A 23771-nucleotide genomic window follows, 5' to 3' on the forward strand; every position below is an offset into this window, starting at 1 on the left:
CTACACAGCCATTAAGCACAGCAGGGGTCCAATAGAATCCTGCCCACTGGCCACAGTGGGACAGTGTGTGACGTATAGATACCCCACATCCTTACGTTCACTCCATCCACATCCACAGACTCCCATGAAATAGTGAAGCACTAATGTTCCAAAGTGAAAAACCGTCTGAGAAGAGAAACTGCCTTTGTGGTGGATTTTTCAAAATAAAATTCATCACATCATTCAAAGGGTTTATGAACGTGTTTTTAATGGGGTCAGTAACATCAACAGACAACAAGTGCGCAGTATTTTAGTAGAAATGTAGTGGAGAAAACAATTTCAGCTTCAAACATTTCTGTGTACAAACTGCAGCACGGCAGGAGCTTTTATTTCACAGCGAGGACACAATCCACATACAAAGGCCTTGCAAGATGTAACACTAAATCCATCAATACAAAGATTTTATCCAAAACTATAAAACACGCTTTTACTGTAATGTGAATAAAAAAAGCAAATTCTTATAAAGTGAAAAGCTTTGATTCTACTACCATTAGTGACTTTATATATAAAAAACATCAAGCATGCAGAGACTAAGCTATGCATACAGCACTTTTATCTTACAGTTTACAATACTTTAAGTTATTTCAAGGTAACATCTGAAGTTAGTTCAATTAAATGCGAACAAAATGAGTTTTTAAAAACAAGCTTTCCTACTTTTGTTATTCTGAACTACAGAGTGTCGTGTCTATGCAAACTTTGTGTAACATTAAAACAGGGACGGGGCGTAAAACGACAAAAACACTCGTAAAATACAAGAGAATTCCCAGAATGTCCAAGAAATCCCCCAAAATAAACAGGGAGGCTGAAAATGATTTGGAATGTGTTTAAAAAAATCTTTAAATAACATTTGTTGAATATGCTGTGTATATACATATGATCAGTTAACAGTCTGTACAGAATCACTATGCTACACTCTGTTTGGTGGGACTTCAGCCCTAATAAAGTCCTGCAACGAGCATAAGGAAATAAGACGCAAACATGTGCTGTGAGGAAAACTCCAGCACTGCATTTCTTCTGCCTAATGACTGCTGTCTCGCATCCTGTCTTCGTGTCTTTATGGCCTCACACTGGGTGAGAACATCCCAAGGGAAGTATCTCATTATCCTATTCTCTAATGAGAGGAAAGGATACAGAGAGTGGACTAAACTTTTAGTGACTCAATGGAAGTCATTTGAAGGATGCAAAATAGTAGGAGGCATCTACTACTGCATCTACTAGCAGAGGTGTCTCAGACATGAAGGAGTTGGTCCTAATTACATTTCAAATCCAGATACTAATCTATTGTTGACTGGGAGATCGCTACACATCGGGCCCTGAATTACTCAAACCTTCAAAGCGTTTCCAGCACTGTCAAAAAAGTGAATGGAAAGTGTTGCAGTATCAGGTCTTCTTGTCCTCCAGTTCTGGCATTGCTGAGAGGTTGTTTCTCAAGTTCCCAAACTTCAGTTGGGTTGCATCTTTTACTCTTGTGGCAGAGTCCCTAAGTGTCAAAGGGTCTGGTGTTTCTGGTGGGATAGTGTGCTCTGTACTGAGCCTCCATTTCGTCCATCCAGGCCATGCGCCAGTCCCACTCTGGAACGGGCTCCAGCTCCCCGAACGAGTCGGCGTCTGTGCAAAACGACGGGTACATGGCGCTGAGGGGGGAGGCCGGCGGAGAGAAGTCTGAACACAGAAGAAGACGACATGTTGGCGTGCATTTCAATATCGAGTGGAGGGATTATATAAAAGCAGAAAGTGTTTTGCCTTTCGGAGAACATAACAGAATAAACAAACATTTCAAGACCTCTGAGAGGCACCTTTCACGCTGATCCTCTGGGGAAAGGCAAATTTAGAAGCTTTGAAGCAGCTGTCTGTCACCGAAAATAAAGGTAGTCTAATATGTTTGAGGCATCAAAACAAGCATGGCCAATTCACATCCGCCACGTCCCGGATTCTAAAGGCACTGGTGCATTTCAAAGACCTCAGAAGGTGCAGCTGTGTGGGAATAATGGGAGATTTGTTTTCTAAGCTGAAGGGTTCAAGTGTTCAATGTGGGGTTTGCATGTTCTCCCCGTGCTTACGTTGGTTTTCTCTGGGTACTCCTGCTTCCTCCCACAGCCCAAAGGCATGCAGGTTAGGTGGTGATTGGTGACTCTAAATTGCCCGTAGGTGTGAGTGTGACTATGAATGGTTGTCTGTGTCTATGTCGGCCCTGTGATTGACAAGGCGACCAGTCCAGGGTGTACCACGCCTCTCGCCCAATGTCAGCTGGGATTGGCTCCAGTCCCCCCACGACCCTGACGGATAAGCGGTATAGATGATGGATGGATGGATGAAGGGTTCGAGCTATAGCTACATATTGATGTGGGGGCGGAGGTGCACATTACACTGTGTCCCAGTTTGAAACAGGCCAGCTCCTGCAGCTCCACCATGTTCACATGATTAGTCCACACAGCTAATAGGACGTTCATTAACACATTTAACCTCAGTGTGGATAGTTACAGGACCATTTGGCCAATGGTCAACCTTACCCCCATGTATTTGAGTTAGAGGGTTTAGTGTAAGTAGCACTTTTGGGCGCACCTGCAAAATCCGTCATTTGATGTGTACAGTTACGTAGTTGGGTGGGGGAATGAAAAAGCACAGTAATTTGTACAGTGATGTTGTTTGGGGAAAGGAAGAAATGCAGGCTGTCGATTTTCCTTTTTTTTCCGGTTTTCTGATCAAAGAGCGAATGACTTGACACATCTGTTAAACTTTTTGTGCACAGATCTGCATTTGAAACGCCCACCTCCCCGAGCTGAGCCGGTGTGAAAGGGTTTGGTTAGGTATCAGAAGCTGGCGTGCAGTGCATCCTGGTACATATAGGCACTGCTGCTCCGTGAGACGGAGAGCTTGGCTTTCTCGATAACATGCACACTGAGGTATTTATCTCTTTAATCGGTTTACTATCAAGACTGTTTGGACATCCCATTAGTCCAGTTGGTTAAATCAGATTTTCAACTGCTCCCTTGCCTTGACATGGACAGTACTTTGTACATATCCTGAGATCATGTGGTTACATGGATGGCCTAATCCCTGATTTGATGACAGGATTCTCCAAATCTTAAAGACTGAACAGCTCTGACTCAGCAAGTTGCCATTAAGTGAGGAGTTTCATCTGGCCTGAGGCTTTGGACTCGTATTATTAAACTTTAACACCAGCTATTGAGAGAATGCATTATCAGCTGCAGAGAAAACACTTTCACAGTGCACCGCCGTACGTGTGAAAAACAGCTGAGGCAGAAAGCAGCCAAAAATAAGAGTTTGGCAAATGGAATGAAGCTGAACGGTGTCTGCAGAGGGAGAACAGTGTGACTGATGAGGGGACACAGGAGGGAAGGAGGACTCATCTGAAGCTTTGTTTTCCAGACGGGCCCAAAGTAATTGCCTTGTGCCATCTTAGATATTAGACTAAGGGTCTTTGTCTCTCACTCCAACAGCCACATGCACAACCACTGACGTACACCGATGGGAAACCACATGCACATGCACACACACGCTAAAGAGGAGTACTAACCTCCAACAAGCTTTTTCTCCCTTTACAGTGATTTTGAATCTTAACCCTTTAACCTTCTGCTCAACCATATGGTAGAGCACATTTTGACTCACTATATCTTATTGAAAACATGTTTTACTTACGACATCTCAACCGTTTGGTAGAGGCCAATATTTCAAAAAATGTGGGGTCTGTTCATAAAAAAACAGAGATTTTTGTAATTAGTGCCCCAAGGAAATAAAATATATAAAGAATACATTTTTTCATTGCTTTTTTCTTGGTGAGGAGGTTAAAGGGTTACACATCACAATAATAAGAACACTCAAAAGTACTTTGTGTCATGAGTCACAGCTGTGTTTCCTGAAGATGACTGTAGTGGGCCAGCAGTGGGGATCATTCATAGACGCACGGCTCCATCTATTGGGGGAATGCAATAAACACAACAGGCCAGGATCCTGTCTGGAAGTTCATTCTTCATCCCGTCACCAGGGACTCTTTTTGTTCTTGTTCTTTTTCACACTTCTTGTCTACAGGAAGCGTTTCCCAGCCAAAATCTAAGGGGTCACAAGATGACCAAAAACATACTTCTGCTAATCCAAATTATCTTTAACTTTCTTTTGTTTTTCTTGTGATTTGCTGGATAATTGTACCTCTTAGAAAGGCTGCGAAAAGGATCAGTCCAGTGATTTTTATATATATATTATATTATATATTTGATATTATATATATATTTTTTTTATTCTTAACATTTCCCCTGAAAAGACCAAATCAAACATTTGATGTATCCTATGAAGAAGTATTGTGTGTATCAGAGCCTGATCCTCCTCTGTGAGGAGGAGAGCTCCATTATTGTCCAAAGACTATTAAAAACAGTGAGTCACACTGTTGCACTGGGTGACGTGTTTCTGGATCATCACGAACACACACAATGTAGTTTATTACGTTATTTTGACTCAGTCCCACACGCACCATGCTGCTGCACCAAATGTTTCGCAGAACACCATGCTGTCATTAATATGCAGCTACAATAAATCCCTATCAAATGCACTCTTCCCTCCTGTTTGAGTAATGTTTGTCTGGCTGTCCAAGGAAAGTACTTAGTCTTTTGAAAAAATGATTTTAAAAATGTACGTCTTCAGAACGAACCTCTGGTTTCGGAGCTCAGAGCCACAGACAGGGTAGATGTGGAAGTATGTAGTATGGAAGTATGGAGAGACTCACTGATGGTTCTGGACTTGTCATGGGTTTGGAAATAAGCTGCTTCATCCTGTCTGAACATGTCTTGACTTTTGATTTAGGCGTTTTGTGTGTATGCTGAGTCTTGCTCCGCCATTCACTCTGATCCAAGTTCTTCAATGTGAACACTTTTTTTTTTAACTCTGCCTACTCATTGTTATATGTTTGTTCTTTTTTAAATAATGTTGCCATTCTGTTCCTACATTGCCACTTCTGTCTGTGTGTCCTGGAGGAGGGATCCCTCTTCTGTGGTTCTTCCTGAGGTTCCTCCCTTTTTTAAGAACAATTTCACCTCATCTGGATTTAGAGTCTAAGAATAGAGATTGTCACTATATAAATAATATTATAAAGAAATGACACAGATAATATTATGAATATAAATAAAATTTAGACTCCAGACAAGATTGTTGAAAACATTTACAGCTGAAATGTTGAGGTCATCGTATGTGTGTTGGAGTAGTTTATATCTCCTATGACTAAATACATTCAACCAGTGTCTGCTTTACATTACATCAATTTATTTTATCTTTTATAAGTTATTTCAACCAGCCATTATAATATTACATATATTGTGAAATATTTTCACCAAAATTAACTTCAAACAATGGTTAAATGCACAGCTCTTAGCTGACACGAGTAGTGTCAGTGTTTACACACCACTACATACTACCAGCATATTTTCTTTAGATTTTACAGCCATTCCCAAGATGAGAAAATGATCACATTAGAGTTCTCGGGTTTGGTTGATGAGGAACCGTGTTTTTTCAGTGAGTTAGAAATCAAGAGGTTCCTCCTCTGCTTACCTGACAAAGAGGCTCCGCTCATGGTCTCTGCTGCCACAGCCAGCAGACGGGCAAAGTTGGCGCTGTCGGTAGTGTAGCAGCTGTCCACGGAGCTGATGAGGCTGGTGCGCGCACTGGCCATGTTGCCGTCGGTGACTGAGCTCCAGGTGTTCCACAGTGAGCTGTCCCATTCACTGTAGCAGGAGGAAGGTGTGCTCTGCAGGCGCGCACGTCGCAGGCCAACTGGTGGCGCCTCTGGCTCATCGGCAGCAGGGTCGTCCTCTGGCTGAGTGGAGCGGACTGGCCCACAGATGTAGCCCAGAGTGGGGGAAGAGTGGTGGGGCAGGGAGGGATGCTGCTCAGGCAGGGCACTGCTGGCAGAGAGGGTTGGCAGGGTCAGATGACTGCATACTGTAGGCTTTTAACTAAACTGGCAGGGAAAGAACAAATAATGTCTGCACAATACTGACTGATGTGTCTTCAAAAACACAAGACGCAAAACTGTGCTAGGATCCTAGCCAGACGGCCAGACCGCTAGGGCCAAGGGAGGCAGCACTGAACAGTCTTTACCTGCATCTCTCAGGTTTAGGGCTGAGCTCCAGATACTGGGTGGCCTCCTCTGCTGTCAGCGTGCCACCGTGTTCGTCTTCCGACATGGAATACAGTGCGGTGGACAGGTGGCTGTGGGAGGGGCAGCTGTTCTTGGTGGTGATGGGTCCTGGCTGTCCACGGTGGCCTGATGCAGCGCACAGCGACTGCAGAGAGCCCATGTCCACTGTTAGCTTTGTAGAGCGACTGGAGCTGAGGGACATGCAAGAGACAGACAGGTGAGGCTCTGCTGATGCTAAAACTGCTCCTCATGAGACAGGAAAGATAAAATATCAAAATAATTCCATCATTTAGTTAAAAGTGTAAAATATAAATGTGAGAACTTCTCTATAATTCTAGCTGAACAGTTGTCATTGGTTGGGGTTCTTTTGGCTGTGCAGGAATTCTTTCTTTTGGTATATTCTGGGTCAGCAAACTCATTGGGACAAATTTGAGTGCAACATCACCACTCTGGTCAGTGCAACACTGCTCTGTACAGTCTCAAGTTCAGGACAGCAGCTCGGTGTGGGAGGATCCCGTCATGGGACCTCTCCTTCGCTGGACATATTCCCTCTGTGGGCTCTGGGTCGGCTTGGAAAGGACTGGGGTGAAGGCTCAGGACATTACCTTTACAGCCCCCCTTGACTGGACCTCGATTCCCAAAGAGTCAAAATATTCCAATCCTAACCAAAGTTCTAGTGAGGAACCTTCAGTAAATCAGTACCGAGGACTGGTGTGGGGTTTACACTGCCTGCTTATTCATGGTTTTTGGACTTTTTAGTTTATTGCTGAATTTAACACATCTGTTACAAAAGTAATCAAAAAGTAACCAAATGTAATCAGTTACATTACTTTTATGATGTAATTCAAATAGTAACATTACTTACAACATTTCTAACAGTGGAGCTCCACTAATCCAGTAGCTGGTGGTAACACTGCTGTTAATGCTCGTCTGCCTTTGTACACTTGGACTTCCTGACACCCTCTGCTTATTGGTTTCTTGTTTCCCAGCTGGTGTTGAGAAACAACAGGCTTTGAGGTCATCTATCTTCAGTCTGTGTATAAATGTCTACACTTTCCTTTGTTGGGGAAACAGAAGCTAGCCTTGCTTCCTATGTCCATAACTCACAGATATACGGTCTTCGTCTGCAAACGAAATCCTCATATTTTTCCACCGTGGGTGTCTCACGACAGGACATAAACATACTCAGAGGAAGGAAGTTTAGGTCACCTCAGACCAACAAGGCATTAAGAGGACGCTAATGTGAGAGGGTGTACTGCAGGAAAAGCCATTTTTGCAACAAGGCATTCAGCTTGTTTTTTTTTCTACCTAGCCATATGGAGCTCCTGTTGTTTTTTCAGTTATTTTCTGCTCAAAGGAAACAGATGGCTCTAAACAGGTCTGTCGAGCATTAGAGCTAAACTCAGCTGCACTGGAACAGATATACAGGCAGCACAACAGAAGCTCTGCGCAGAATGGTGTGTGAACATTCAGTTTGTGCTACCTCATGAACAGCGTTCATCTGAAAGTCCCACTGGCCACCTCCACAAAGTGAATGGGAGTGGTTGTTTTTTTTATCTCATCTATCAACCTCATCAGCTGTATTCTTCCGTCACACTGCTTCCTCAGAGACCTGCATGGTGGCACCTGTGGTGGCCAGAAAATGAGTGGTGCAACAGCAATGCCCCTTTTCCACGCAGTCTGAGATGCTGTGTGTCTCTTACCCTTCATCTGAGGTGAGGCTGTGCGTGTCTGAGGCGTCCTCGATGGGCATTGGTGGTGGGGGGGGCAGCAGGTCCACTAGGTGTAAAGATGCAGAGTAATGCAGCAGGCGAGGACAGCCAGAGACTTTACTACACTCTGGATGTCCACCTGGACAAAAATATAGGACAAGTTGAAATGAACAAAATACATGTTAATTAATTAGCACTAACCAATTGTTACTATTATTTCAAATCTGTGTTATAGTGGAAGCTCTAGCTCAACTATAAGCATCATTTCAGATGATAAATTAAGGAGATGTCTGTCTTTCTCTCTCACAGGAGCTGCTGTGTGGACAATAATTCTAAACAGGATAACGTTAACTTCCTGCCTATAGGTTTAATCATACCGTGGCGGCCTGATGGGATGTGACTGAATCTCTGTTTGTAGACACTGGCTGGACAAGCCTGGTTCTTGGTCGGCACTATGGGGACGCTGTTCACAGCATGCAACTCTGGGGGGAAACAAATGAGTTCACCAATGACACGTTAGCCAGTATTCTGCTGTATGTGAATACATTGGAAATATTCTAACCAAAGCTGTATCAGGAGGCCATCATATCAGGGATGCATGTAGATGATGCAAGTGTACTCGGGTAGGGAACAACGGTACTAATGTGAAAGCTGAGCAGTGGGGGAGTAGAGAGGGGGGGCAGTCGAAACCAGGTATGGTATGAAGCCTAACTTATGTGAAAACCTTAGTGTCAGCATTCACATCATTTTACTAGATGCTGACGTGATGTGTCAGCAGTGATTCAAAGGAAGCAAGAGGATAATGAAAGTCAGGAAAGTGGTCGTAGTGGCATTGACATTCTCAGCTATCCCTCACTACTCACCTTGCTTGCTGTGGTTCTTTTCCCACGACTCCCTCAGCACACCCATTTTGGGTTGTGGACGTATGGCCTGTTTCCATGGCAGCGCTTCCTGGCTGCCGAGGGGCGAGGTCTTTGCAACGGGCTGAGTGAATATCTGGATGGTCTCAGTTCCTTGCTGATGGAGCAGACCATGAGGCATCTTAGGGCAGCGCCCGGGGCTGTTGAAGGTCTTGAGGCCGTTGCCCATCAGGTCGACGTAAAAAGTGCCATAAACACCGCAGCTGTCGGTCACTATGGGGACAGCCGAGTCCAGGCGGGTGGGGTCTTTCTTGGATGAGACTGGGAGGCCTAAAGAAACACAGAGGAAGATTTAGAGACACTCCAAAGCACATTCATAGTTCATTTGGTCCAGACCAAAGCAAAAAGAAGGTTTCAGTTCATGTTCACACTCCAGAAGTGATAATCATTCCACCAAGCCCGCCCCTGATTGGTTAGTCACAGAATTGATTCTGCCTCTGCCTCCCCTGCTTTATGGTCTGTTTTCCTCTAAATGGGACCATAATATACTAAATGAACATCCTGCTGTGTTGAGGAAGACTTGAAACTAATAACTGAGACCATAAAATCATTACGAAAATGTTTTCTGAGGTAAGAAATTAATCTACAAGTATGGTCATTGTCTCATAGACTTATTCATGCTTCAGGCTTGTCTCTGGTGGCATGCAGAGTCGCCCCCTGCTGACCATTGGAGAGAATGCAGGTTTAAGGCTCTCCTGCATTTGCTTCACTGTTCAGACCCAGAAGCTACAAACACTCCTTTTATACAGTCAATGGTGACATGGTGACTGTGTTGTATGCAGGACTTCTAAACTAACACTTGGTTTGGATCTTGTAAGGCAGCAAGGTTTCGTGGGTATTTCCCTCCCCACATCTTCCTGGCACCTGCATTAACATTTTTGGTTGGATGTTCAGCAGGTCCTGGGACAGTGGGCTCCATGCCAGTTTGTACATAAATGTTTCAATTCAGCAACACCAGGGCTACGTGCTGCTTTCGAGAGTAGTTGTTTATCAAGCTGCAGCTCTACAGTGAAAAACAGCTAAAAAAACTACAACAGCCATACTTCATGTGCTTTTACATTCTAAAAGGCTACCCTTCAGTCCCTGCAGGAGCCACTGGAGAGCTGGAACAGTGCCCGTCTGTGGGCAACATAAAAAGAATGTTTCACAAACATCACTATTTAATATTTTATTAGGGTAGAACTAATCAAAATAAAACTAGAAACACATCAGGATTCGAGATTCAGCGAAACCGCTCATAGCCTGGTTTGTCCCTTATTGTCCCCCAAATTGTCCCAAACTTCACGTGACATCTGGTCACCATAGGTGACTCATTGATGGGACAGTTTTGGGGGTGTCATCACACATCAGCAGCTCTACACGAACCCACATGGGCAGATCCACTTTAGGATCCATGCAGCACATCACCGCACCTGATGTGTTTATTTATGTTGTCTGGTGTCACAGAGAATTACCTGAGATTAGATTATGTATCGAGGCTGTGAGTGGACCTCGCGTATCATAAATAAAGATTAGAAACAAAAGGTGGTCGTTATGTTAAAGTGAACAGAGAAGGACAGAAGACACCTCCGGTTTAACTGCTGCTCACCCTCTGATTGATTGGATAATATTTCACTCACATGTTGACATGCATGGATGTTACCATGGCTACCAAATGATCTAAATGTACAAATATAGGCTGTACATTGCTGTACACACAGACTGGCAGGTTACTTTCTTAACAGTCGACAAGTCAACAAATAGATTTTAAAGTAGCTGCGCTTCTGAATTCACATTATAATCACTGAATTTCACATCACAAACAGATTCCATCAGAGGCCCCGTTCAGACGTGGGAGGAAAGTGCATCTTTTGTGATCTATTACAGGTGGAAAGCTGCACTCAGTGCACTCAAGAAGCACTGAGGACACATTGAGATCTGATTGCTCGGACCACATTCGGAGGTGGTCTGTGCTGCATGTGGCTGCGTTCTTTCAGCAGTATGTACATGTATGTGTCCGTGGCCACATGAAGGACCGCCTACTCACCTGGTGTCCTCCGCCTGCCTATGCTGAGGATTCACCGACGATAAGGCAAAATCTAACTTATCAGAACTAAAAGATCCTTTAAAATAATCTGTCAAATCTGTGCCTGCTGTGCAGTTAAGAGACGTTTCTGGTTACATGCTGAGTCAATTTTCTTTTGTCGTTATCTGACAGCCCACATCTCCGTTCTCTATACGCCTGCTCACCAAAACCTGACTCCGCGCTCCATAAGAGGACTTCAGGTTCTGGATATGATTTGGATTGTGAAGTTGAAAATAATAAGATAAGATCAACTTTATTCATCCTATCTTATTATTTGAATATAATAATGTTACGATATTGTCACATCAAGCACAGACAAACAGATTTTTAAAAAGGGAGCTGCTGTTTGTTGTCTGCCGCTGTAGAGGACACGTTGCTATTACGTAGACACTCTTCATAAAAAAAACGTTCACACTCTTTTATAAATGTTGGTACAAATGATGCTCGTGTTGCATACAGAGCAGGGAGGTGAGATCTGATCACAGTCAGTCATTGGAGATGCATGTGGAAAAGCATGTTAATGCCAAGTGCAAACAGATGTACGTATTAATACCATGAACAGGGCCAGACGGGTGTTTGGTTTGCACTAGACTTTGATTGACAGCTTTCACAACAGCCCAAACAAACTGAACTTAACTGGTAAACACACCAGAGCTCCAATCGGTGTCTAATGCTGCTACCAAACATTAGGAGTCTATTCAGAATTTCTGATCAGTACTCACTAGTGCTTCTGATCCCTGGATGTTTCTGGCCGTCGGCCCATAAGTCCTGATACTTCTGGTTGAAGGCAGGTCTCCAGGCTCCAGAGAGCCAAGGGGAGTCTGGAGCTGCCATCCTGTACAGGAGCAGCACACGTCACTCAAGGGAAAAGTATTATAATGCTTTAGTATGGTCTCTTGTGCCTTCCTCACCTTTGTTTAAGTGAATGTCAGGTTGGCATCAGGGTTGTAAGACTGTAATTTCTTACATAAAGTCTAATAAGACCAGACTGATTGACAATATTTGTAATCACCAATCTGTCAAACCTACCTGTGTTTTATGATAAGGTCTTCACTGGCTAGTCGGTGCAAACCTAAGACAAAAAAGAAAAAAGCATTGTCATTTTGACAGGATTTCATCACAGACTTGAAGTCCTGCAGTAGTACAGCAGCTGAGGTTCAATTTTAACCAGCCTTTTTATTTAAACCTTTGACACCGAGCACCGTTTAATATGCTTAACACTGAAGCTGTCCAAATACACACCTTTAGCTTTGCCGCGTCCTGGTATGAGATGGCCTGCCGTGCTGTGGCGTCTGAAGAGGCAGACAGCAACAACCATCAAACTGCACCACAGGAGGGCACCAATGCTACTGATCAGCACTGGGTCTTGTAGCAGAGCCAGGACCTGAGACAGATTCTGCCCTTTGCTGTCTGACTCAGGGGGGTCGCCTATTTGTGGGTCTGAGAAGCAAATAGAAAGTGGAATTGTTCATGTGGTTAGAGCACACACTAAAGACACAGACAGCAGTTTAGCTGTGAACTGTCCTGAGACAGAAATTAACAGCAAAATCTTCCTTTTTGCCCTTTTGCTCACTGATGACAAATCCATGAGGGTCACTCAGCATTCCCACTCCAGCTCCGTTGATAGCTGCTATGGTGATCCAATATCGTTTCCCTGATTTGAGAGCAGAGATATCCAGCTTGTGTTGGGCACTATCCACTGTCCAGTTTTGGTACTGCTGCTCCTCAGACTCCACACACCACACCTGGAGAAAAGTTTCTGTTAATAACTCATATTTACATATTTTGGGTTCTAAATGGTGTCCAAGTGTCCAGCAGCTGGCCTCAGCTGGCTGCTGTGAACAGGCTACAATGGCTGCAACATAATCTAATCTTTTGGGGAAAATGTGAGTATGTCCTCTGATAGGTTTAGATTGTTATTTGAAGTGTCTGACATCACGTAAAGGATCCCTACAGAGATGGACCTGTGAGGTCCTTTTGGTTCAACCACAAACAGCCGTTACATCGCTCTCTGCAAAGACAACCTGACTGTTTAGTTTGTGTTATTGGGTGTTACACAAATATTGTGTTGGACACAAACCAATCCTTTAAAACACAGAAGTCAAACTATAAGAAACTAACTAACCGACTGAGGCAGCTGTACACCACCAAGTCCTGTGTTCTGCCAGATAAAATTACTGATTTTGTCAATGGAGTCTGGTGGCTTTGAAGTGAGTGATATAACAGATGTTCCTCATTAAACAGAAAGAATCTCACAGAGACAGACCGTAATGTTGTCACTTAGAATAACAATCTGAGTCTGTCACAAGCCTCTGTCTGTCAAATCAAAGTACTGCTTGTGTTTCTAGATGTAGTTTGAAGAATCTACTGTGATGATCACTCTGCTCAGAGGGTGATGCTTCATCTGAGTGCTAGGAAAAGTCCTCCAGTGATTACCTGGTAACCCTGAATGATACCATTGTGGGTTTCGTGAGGAGGAGGCTCCCAGCTCAAATGGATGGTGTTATTCTGCTCATGGCTCACTGTTATGGACACAGCCACTGGAGATGCACTGGGCACTGTAGACAGAGGGTCGTGGTTACAATAATCATTTCAAAATGGATGCACTTTATATCCCAGTACATTAAAACACGTGTTAAATATTAAAAAGCGAAAGAAACAAACCAAATAATCTTAAATCAAATCCTTTCTCACCCGTCTCAGGGACCCTGAGGTGTCGGGTGTTGCTCTCCCTCCCGTACAAGTTGCTGCCGTAGGGACGAACTTTGAACTCGTACTTGTAGCCTCTCTTCAAGGGGCCCACATGAGTCTGGAAGCCGGGCAGCGTCACCTTCTTTGCTGCCCAGTCCGAGCTGGCAGGCAGCAGAGAGCGATAGAGAACCTCGAAGCCGTCGAGGTAGTGAGGTTGGGCTGGGGGGGACTGGAGCTGGCCACAGACCAAACACAACTTGGATCACACACCTGAAATATTCATGCTTTCTCTGAAACTCTCTGAATTAGCTTGCCCATACCTTCCACTGTACTTGGGATAGATTCGACCCGGGGGCCATGATGGTAACATTTTCCAGAGCCACTCGCAGGGCTGACAGCTCTTTGTGCAGGTCTTTCTGTTTGGTGCTGGCAGCCTCTGGAAACACAAGAGTTTTATTTATTTACATTTTAAAGGAGGCACACACGGGACAGGTTTTGTAAAACAGCCCGAGAAATTGTGTTTTTTTCAGACATCTTACCTTCAACTAAGAGCTGTGCGCTGGCAGAGACCACACCTGCATCATTGACAGCAGTGCAGGTGTACTTCCCAGAATCCTGGGCTGTCACATAATGGATCTGGAGAGTCTGGTCTGGGTTTACAAGATACCTACACACATATAAAGAACAATTCTCCTTTCTCCTTTCTCCCTCATATGTATTTCACAGTAAATGAAATTTTCACTTACAACAATGAATGTCAGGAAAGAAATAAGCCCTGAAGAAACATACTGGCAGCTTAGCGACAAGCTAAAGTAATAACTTTAGGGAACTTTAAGGAAACTTCTGTGTTTTCTAACCTGGACCCTATTTGTACATATTTTGGTGTCTAGTAATAGTAGCAGTCGTAGTGACTGGTAGGTATAGAAAGTGTTGGAAAGCCCACAAAATGGGCTGCAATGGCTGCAATGTGTGCATTTGGGACAACCCCATCAAAGTAGGTCCACTAAAAGTGCATGTTTTTCTTAGATTGTTATTCTAAGTATCCAACGACATTATGTAAGGGATCCCTACAGAGATAGACCTGTAAGAACCTTTTTGGTTTCTCCAGAAATATCCGTTATATTACTCTCTTCAAAGCCCCCAGACTCCATTGACAAAAACAATAATTTTACATCGCAAGACGCGAGACTTTGTGTGACTTTGGTGTTGGGATCAGCACTAACCCTTTGAACCATCAAAGTCACATAATAATACAAACTCAAGGCATCAGTAGACTGGCACCATGTTCTGCAGCTGAGGTCTGAAATCTACAATAGAGCTGCAATAATTAGTCGCTTAAAATGAATCGCCAACTATATAATGAATCAGTCTGATTCCCTACTTCTTGAATGTGTCTTTACTCCTCTAAGATAATAAACTGAATATCTTTGGGTTGTGGACAACACTGGACATTTGAGGTCATCATCTTGGGTTTTGGGAAACACTGATTGACATTTTTCTGACATTTTATGGGCCAAACAACTAAGCAATTAATCAAGAAAATTGATTAATTGGTTAGTTGAATATTATTGAATTAATTGCTATTTGCAGCCAAACTCTACTGGACCAATTTAAAAAATTTTAACCTTGTAAAACCTAGTAGTTAGACACCAAAATACGTACAAATAGGCACATTACAGCTATCTGGATACAAATAGATTTCTCCTAAATCAACACTGATGAGGTTTTAAGTCCACTGTATGAATGTATTACAGTACCTGCCATTGGGCAGAGGCCCCTGCTCTCTGCTCCAGACCACAGCCGGTGGGGGGTCACCTTTAGCCTGGCAGTAGAACTGGGCAGACTCTCCCATTCTCACAGAGACGTTTTCTGGCCTCAGTACCAACACGGGCTTGGCTGCAGAGGAGGAGAAGAGGAGCTCAGTGCTGTATTGTTCTGTGTGACACCGGGGTGTAGTTGTGTCTTTTTCTTGTCAGGGTTGGAAAAAAAAAGTCTAAAACTTGATTAAGAACACGAGGCTTCATTTAAAACTGATATTGTTGTTTACAAAACCTTTGGCTTAAATTTGAACTACTCTACTGATAGCATCAGAAAGCAATGGCAGATTGATATAGGGGAACAAATAGAGGAGAATGTGTGGACTTCAATTATAAAAGACACACTTAGAATCCTGAGCTGTAATACAGACAGAGAGACACAATTCAAAATATTACACAGACTCCATTGTACACCACTGCTGAGGAGCAGGCTTGGCCTAGGCTCTCCTAATTGTATTAAATGTAATTCAGAAATTGGTACATACACACACATGGTTTGGAAATGCTGTAAAATACAAAATTTCTGGTCTGAAGTCAAGGACGAAGTTACTACTTTACTGGGATATGACTTGGAGCTCTCCCCCCTTCGGTGTATTTTGGCAGCGAAAGTGGACAACGCTAGGGACAAATATAACACTAAACTGACTGAAATCCTTTTATATATAGCAAGAAAGACAATCCTCAAACTCTGGATATCAAAGGACAGCCCTACAGTGGAGGATTGGCACAAGGAGGTTCTGAGAATACTCCCTCTGGAAAAGCTGACCTACACTCTTCATGGCAATACTGAAGGATTTATTAAGATATGGAGACCGATTTTGGACCATATGGACATTATGGACACGTTTTAGTCTGGACCCTGTTCTAATAAGTCAATAGTATTCCAGTCCATTTAAGAAACATTGTTACTCTGGTGGTGTAGAGGGGTGAATTTCTCATGTGTTTGTTTGTGCTCTTATTTATTTAAATTTTTTTTTTTTTTTTTGTCTTGATACCTGCTGCTGTTCAGTTGTTAGAAAAAAAAAAAAGGTTCTACTCTGTATTGTGTTGGTTCGATATATATATATATATATATATATATATATATATATATATATATATAATATGAACCTCAATAAAGAGAATTAAAAAGAAGAACTGATATTGTTCAAGCAGGAATCCGTGGTAATGGGAATGTGGCCTCACCCAGCACAGAGAGCCGAGCCGCTCTGCTCTCTCTCACTCCCACAGTGTTGCTGGCAACACACACATAAGCACCAGAGTGGTTCTTCTGTGCAGGAGCGATGATCAGCTTCCCACTCAGCTCCTACAGCACAAGCACAGTGCAGACCGAAGGGAGAACACACACAGGATGCACAGTTCAGCGAGAAGCATCACAAACATACACTTAGTGAGCAGCAGGTCCCGTATATGATGTTGTGATGCTCATTAGGAATGGACCTGTGTTTATCGCAGTTATTCAAAAAACATGTTTGTATTGTGACACTTAAAATATCAAACAGCTCTGTGAGATTTGAAAGAATCGTGACCAGATGTCATGTTAGGCAACCCCTTATAACTGCCACCAAACCAAGAGCACTTTGTCTAAAGACGACATCAAGACTAATGTGTACAAATATCTATTCTGTCATTGACAGAAACTCTAAATTTGAAGTTAATCCATCTCTATAGGATGATATCAACACAAGTATCAAAAAAGTATCGTGCAATTTGCACTGCTGAAAATGAAAAATACAGGGAAGGAGTGCTGCTTTGATTTTAATTCTTATTTTTACATTTTTACATTATCACTGTGTTTTTCCCGTTCAAAGGAAAAATCCTTTCAGCACATTAACACTGATTAATTCACAGTGTTGTGCTTTAACAGATTATTGTCTGTTAAAGTCAAGAGGTGATAGCTATGATCCATTACAGTATTCCTGCTGCTACCTTTACATTATGCTGACACATTCAGGTCAGACTGCAGTGGTGGAAATGGTTGGAAAAGGTCCAACTACGTAAGATTGACATTTCACTTAAAAGCAACACGTAGAGCTGCCATCACATTGAGGATGAGGCAGAGGACTTACAGTGTAATGCTGATCGGTGCTGTTGATGGGGAAGCCATCCTTCTTCCACACGACATTAGGTTCAGGGTGTCCCACTGGGGGGCCACAGTTTAAGACAGCCACCTCCCCCTCTGCCACCTCCACATCAGTGGGCTGCGCACTGAACTCGTCCTGCAACACTGAAACAGCAACCAGGGTTAGACTTAACCCACGCAAACCTCACATGTGACAGCTGGATGTCAGGTGGATCAGGTGGTCCTGTCCAATCAGCAGCCAGGAGTACTGTACTCTGGGCTGTCATTGCATCTTTACCCAGAAGTGCCCCTCTCCCTGATCTCAGATCAGTCTGTTACAGTTTGGTCATAAGAGCTCTGACAGGAGGTGAAGTCTATGTGAGCCCAAGGGTGAGTAACATAAGTATTGTGTGGAGGATAACATTCGGTACACTTATTTATAACTGTTTGACATACAAAAGCCGTATAACACATAAAATATTAACTAATTTGGTGCAATAACATACTAACTTGTGTCATTTATGTACTTTGTGTCATCTTTATCCAGTGTGTAAGCTCAGTTGGATAGAAAGGGAAGAGTTACCACTTCTGTACTTTTTAAACAGTAGGTTTTAAAAGGTTGAGAAAAAAAATGAAGGGAGAAAAAATGGTTGATTTTGAAATTATTATTATCATTATTTTTCCACACACAGCAGTGGGAGCAGTTAGGAGACCCCGTGCAACGAGGAAGTGAAAAGACAGCAATCAACATCCAGCTGCCTGCCGTCCTGAGCTGTCGGATTCCTTTCATGTTAAATCAATAAGACGTTACCACAGAGTAAAACTGCCAATTTATACTGTACCATTTTCAGACAATACACCAGTAGACATGCATGTGGCAGACTTCAGTGTCATGTTGCTTATCAAACATCACTGGGATTTAGTGTCTTTACTCTTTACCAGCTACAAATGCAGCCAGTAAATCAGCTTTAAATGATCACTTCACAGTGAGTTCATTTTGAGGTGGGCTTTTAAAAATGTGACTATATTGTTATTATTTTTGGGGCAATGCTTCTCTCCTAAACCACGGTGATGGAAAGAGTAGTTTTAATATAAGACCGATGACAGAAACAGGACATTTATTCTTTCCTTTGCCTCTTTGTCCAGTGCAGCGTTCAGCGTCCTGTAGAGACTCAGAGACAAGCAGCTGCTGCATGTCGACCGGCTCGCTGAGATCCAGATAAGTAAACAGTGAGGGGCCGAGGTCAATTAGTACCACTGTTTGGCCCCCCCCGGTCCGGCAAACATTGACATTGGACCCCTGGACCCCTTCTGTGTCTGTCACCACACACAACTTCATCAGCCCTCCCTCTGCATGTGTGTGTGTGTTCTTGTATTATTGCTCAGCACTCTCACAGTGTGGGGCCCCCAGTGTCCTGTGGGGACATGAGAACTGTTCTGGCAGATTCTACATGTAGAGTCTGGGGCAGAAGACAAAGTTGTTTGTGTTTAAAATGTAATGTGAGTTACGTTCCTGTCTGACAAATGCTTCACCTCGACAGCAGTGTTCATGGTGTCTGGGCACTGACACATACATGACAGGATTCGCTAACTAGTTTGATCAAACATATTTAATCTTGTTATTTAATATTGTTTCTCAACATCTGTATAAAGCCTAATATCAATGTTAGCAGTCTTTAGTGAATGTCCATGTCAGCAGTTTATTTCCGAGCCTTCAGTGATAAACCCTGCCCCGGCAGGATGTCCTCAGTCTTACCTGCGATGTAAAGAGATGCATTGCGGCTGATGGCGGTGCCTGCACTGTTCCTGGCCACACAGGTGTAGACGCCCTCGTGGGACTGGCCCTTCCTGCCCCCTCCCACGCTCAGGAAGAAAAGGCTCCCCTCTTGCAAAACTATAGGCTGCAACTGTCTGTCTCCCTTTGCCATCTCCAGGGGCTGGCCATTCTTCAGCCACTCGATGGTCAGCGTTGGGCTGCCGTCCGCCCGGCAGGAGAGTGTGGCGGGGTTCCCCACTTTCACCACCACGTCAGAGGGGTGGTGGACGATGCGGGGCGGCGCCTCCTCCGCATGGGCTCTGGAACCTGAGGAGCATGCGATTGTGAGATTGTGGAGACTGAAAAGAACATCCACGTGTATATTTAGTAGCAGAGCTGTGGCGTTCCATGACTGAATGACATAGAAGAATGTAATGATGACAATGACAACGAAACGTATCATTACTTTTTATTCCCTCAACTCTGTCTGACGATGTTAGAGAGGTTAGAGAGGCAGGCCTTGCTTGGATCCTCAGATGACTAAGGATACAGATAGAGCCTTGGAGACAGCCCTCAGAGACTGGGCTGTACTGGAGCTTCTGTGTGTAAAGACTATGATCGTATGAATGTAAAACCAGCTTTCTGCAATACGATGGCAGATCACTGTTTTTATCTGACTAAATAAAAAAAAGGACTATTGTTTCCTGCCTAGAAGAGCCACACCCACAGCAGCACCTACCACAATGCATCAGCACCTCTGGGCTCATTTAACCGGCAAGCGAACAGCCACAACAAACAGGTTTAAGCCTTGCTACCAACAAACACTGTCTATTTGCACCCAGCAGCAGTGGAATGCCATTGTTTGAACTTCCCGTGGAGTTGGATGACCACACTGAAGGAAACTGTGATCAGCTTCCTGACAGGAGGTGAAGCTCTAGAGCATGAGGACCATCGACCCCATCAAAAGCACACTGGAACTCCCCATCCAAAGCACATCCGCAACAGAACAAAAGACACTCTCAAAGCGGAAAGGTTTTTTTCTACTGGTTTACAAACAAAAAGAACATTTCAAGAATAAGTTGCCATCACTTCATGTCAGAAAGGGCAGCAAGGCTAAAAAGACTTGGGAGGACCCTCCTCCTGTTTGCTGCTTCCTGTTTGATAAACACACAAAGACACATTTAGAAAACTTCACCTCCGTGTTGCATTCCTGTGTAATTCAGCCAAATCCTTTCAAAATAAAAGAGGGTGCCAAAACGTAGAGAAGCATCAAACACCTGGAGATGATCATGAGCGGCAAACATTATCCTCTGAGACATGGTGAATTGTCTCATACCTGGACTACATATTTCTTGAGCTGTTTGTTTATATTTACTATCGTTGGAAATGCCTTCAAATCACATCCAACAATCACCTGTGTCACCTCAAGAGGAACGTCAGTGCGTCATGGTCAAACTATTCAGAGGGCTTCAAGCTTTTTTCTCAGGTGCATAGCGGATGCTTCAGTGAGTCTCCAAGAATTCAGATACAGAAAGTCCTCAAAAGCCCCTTTTCCACCGCAGGAACTTTTATCATTTACCCGGGATTTTGAAAAACCTCAGCACGTTTCAACCAAAATTACCCGGGGAAATAACTTTCACTCAACCCCAAACTTTCCCAGTTGGGGGGTAGGACTTCTGAAGAACGCTGATTGGTGGAACACACTTGCAGCGTTCCGCACATCCATTCATGCCCCATGTTTAAGCCAGCGTGGCTGCAAACTTGTTTATTTCATTTCTACAAGCTTCACTTCGTTTGTGTTTGGATCATTTGGACAACGGAGCAAAAGAAGAGAAGCTACGAGACGTGAACGGACGACGGACTTCGAGCTCGAGGGCTTTGGGGAATTGCGATGGGCGATTTTCACTATATTCTTGCATTTTATACACAAAACAATCCATCAATCAATTTAAACAAACATTCAGAAGATCAGTCAATAACAAAGAGAAAACAGATTAAGTATCACATTAATGAAGAGGACCCTCAGGACGCTTTTTCACAGAAGTGTGAAACCTTTGTGTCGTCATGTCTACAGCAGCCAGACGACTTCAGTCGCTGCCTGTTGGCTTTCTGATGCTATGCTGGCTCATTCTGTGGGGCATTTCTGCAGTTTAGACAAATTAAAGTTTCAAATCAAACGTAGCTTTTGTAGTGAAATCTCCTGCCACTGTGAGGCAATGTACAGGAGTGTTCACTGCCATTCAGAAAGAGCCAGAGCAGCTAGGCCAGTGTGGGTACAACATCATCCCTAATGGATTCATGTAGGGACCCATCAGGACCTTGTAGGGTCAGCACCAGACAGACAGACAGCACTACTGAGTGATATACACTGTTGCCCATAGTTAGTCATAGTTGTCACAATCATTTCATGAGAAGAGGTAAAAAACATTTTATTCCAACTTTATGGGCAACAGTGTATATGAGCTTGGGTCTGCCTGTGAGGGAAATATACCATCAGCACCATCTGAAGACACTTCACACAGGTAGACTATAATATAATATAACATAACATAATATAATATAATATAATATAATATAATATAATATAATATAATATAATATAATATAATATAATATAATATAATATAATATATATAAACTAACAGTTTCCACATGCCAGTGATAAGGCTCCTGTGTTTGATATTTACAGCTTTCAGAAATGTTCAAGTGTTGGAAATGAAGACATGAATGATGAAGTCCAGCTGTACTCACCCGACAGAAGAACTCCAAACCACAGTAAGCTCATGGAGGCACTTCCGCTCATCATTAACACACATGGGGAAGGTTTCTGTGGTTAAGGGCCAACTTTAGCTCAGAAATACCGTCCTGTGATCTGTGTCAGCGCCAACTTCATGTCAGACTCTCTGTGGCCGCTCCAACGTCAAGACAGAAGTGACGCTTCCTGTCAGCTGGCTTTTCAAAATAAGACGCATGTCGACAAAAGGACAGTCCACCGTGATACACTTCATGTAGAGTTTACAATGTCGATATAGACATTTACTTTTAACCTACTATTCGATGTAGTTTTGTCACTACATCCCTAACAGGGATTACAAAGATGTCTCTCGGTTTTAATTTGAAATAGCATCTTCTGCTTCCGGTATTGTTGTTGCTTTTTGTGGCGGACTTGACAGACGCAGTGGCAAAAAGGCACAATCTATCTATCTATCTATCTATCTATCTATCTATCTATCTGTGTTTAACTTATTGTACATATTTCATGCCCTCTGTGTTTAAATGTGCCATTATTAGAAGAGAAAAAGGTGAAATAATGTAATTTAACCAGTCCAATAGGTCATAATGCCGTTTTGTTCTGAGGACTCAGGTCATCTTTCCTCACTTTAAAACTTTACTGATTGTGTCTCTAAAACCACAACATAGGAGAACAAAAGTGAAAATCAAATCAAAGCACTGTGTTATCGCGGTTATTAAATGAAACAGGTATGGTTGTGATGAATGTATTCACTATTGCAGTTTAAGCATAAGCCACTGTCCCATCCGGGCTGTTTTGTAGTTGGCAGCTAACAGCTCTGTCGACACTGCTAGGAGGCAGGAAGCTCAGAGTCCAACATGCTTCTAAACAATAGAAGGAAATTCTGTATCTGTCTCTCATACAATGAGTCTACCAAGTATTTCAACTGTAAGTAAGCGGTTTGTATTGGGGGGGGGGGTTGGTTTCTACCTTGTGGTTTTGTATATTTCAAATATCTTGACTTGTCTTATTCAAAGCAGGATTTAAATATGGAGAGTGAAGATTGTGCCTTCGGTGGACACTATTGTTCCACAATGCAGTGCACAAAGGAAATGGAGATGGAGGTCAGTTTAGTCACTATCTGTGGCAACACAATGGTGACTGAACCTATGACCCACTGATGAAAGCCTTTATATTTGCTGTATTCTTTGCTATTAGGAACTGGGTGTCAAGATGATTTCCTGGGAAAGATAACAGTAAGCAGTGGTTGGTCCATCACAGAGGGCCGGTGGAAGGTCATACTGTATTCTCTGGTCTGGTTAACGCTCTATAAGACCGACCAAGCAAAGAAAAGATGTTTGGGTCTCTGTTAGAGTGAGGTTAAAAAAAAACACCTGCAGTTACTTGTTATCACCAAAGGTGCTGCCAAAGACCTTCAGGATTGTGCTAATTGTGGTGGTGCAACTGGGAGAATTAAAAAAAAATCAGCACAAACTCTGCTTTTTCTTTGTGAAGTCTGATTGGTGGCTTTCTAAACTCACAGTTCCACTTATTGTATGATTATCTGTTAAAGCAAAGCAAAGTATGTTGATTTTGTGCAAACTAAGTGCAAAAACGACAGATGATAGATGATATACCGCCTAGGAAATAAGTCCAACTCTGTATTCACTGTAATGTGATGGTGTAAAGTAATCTAGCTCAAGAAAGATAACAAAACACTCCAGATGCTGAGCTACTTCCAAGTTCCACCACGGCAGAGCCGGGGCGACCCGGTAATAAGTGAACTACCACTAGTTCATTCCTTCCAATGGCTCACATAAATAAAGCATTGTT

General features: G+C 43.2%; 1 protein-coding gene across 1 annotated transcript; it reads right to left on the minus strand.

Annotated features, from left to right (window-relative positions):
• Positions 1-1519: 1519 nt before the first annotated feature.
• On the minus strand, positions 1520-22071 carry robo4 (roundabout, axon guidance receptor, homolog 4 (Drosophila)). Its single transcript, XM_070843828.1, has 19 exons — positions 21959-22071; positions 19208-19534; positions 17459-17616; positions 16575-16695; positions 15330-15468; positions 14112-14239; positions 13893-14008; positions 13576-13807; positions 13318-13439; positions 12455-12626; positions 12124-12321; positions 11911-11953; positions 11604-11716; positions 8760-9086; positions 8274-8378; positions 7888-8035; positions 6145-6375; positions 5596-5945; positions 1520-1701 (listed from the first exon to the last, which is right to left on the minus strand). Exons 1-19 carry the CDS (start codon positions 22011-22013, stop codon positions 1520-1522), a joined length of 3267 nt encoding a protein of 1088 aa, XP_070699929.1. The 5' UTR covers positions 22014-22071.
• Positions 22072-23771: the final 1700 nt, after the last annotated feature.

This window comes from Pempheris klunzingeri, chromosome 14 (genome assembly GCF_042242105.1).
Source record: "Pempheris klunzingeri isolate RE-2024b chromosome 14, fPemKlu1.hap1, whole genome shotgun sequence".
Lineage (NCBI taxonomy): Eukaryota > Metazoa > Chordata > Actinopteri > Acropomatiformes > Pempheridae > Pempheris > Pempheris klunzingeri.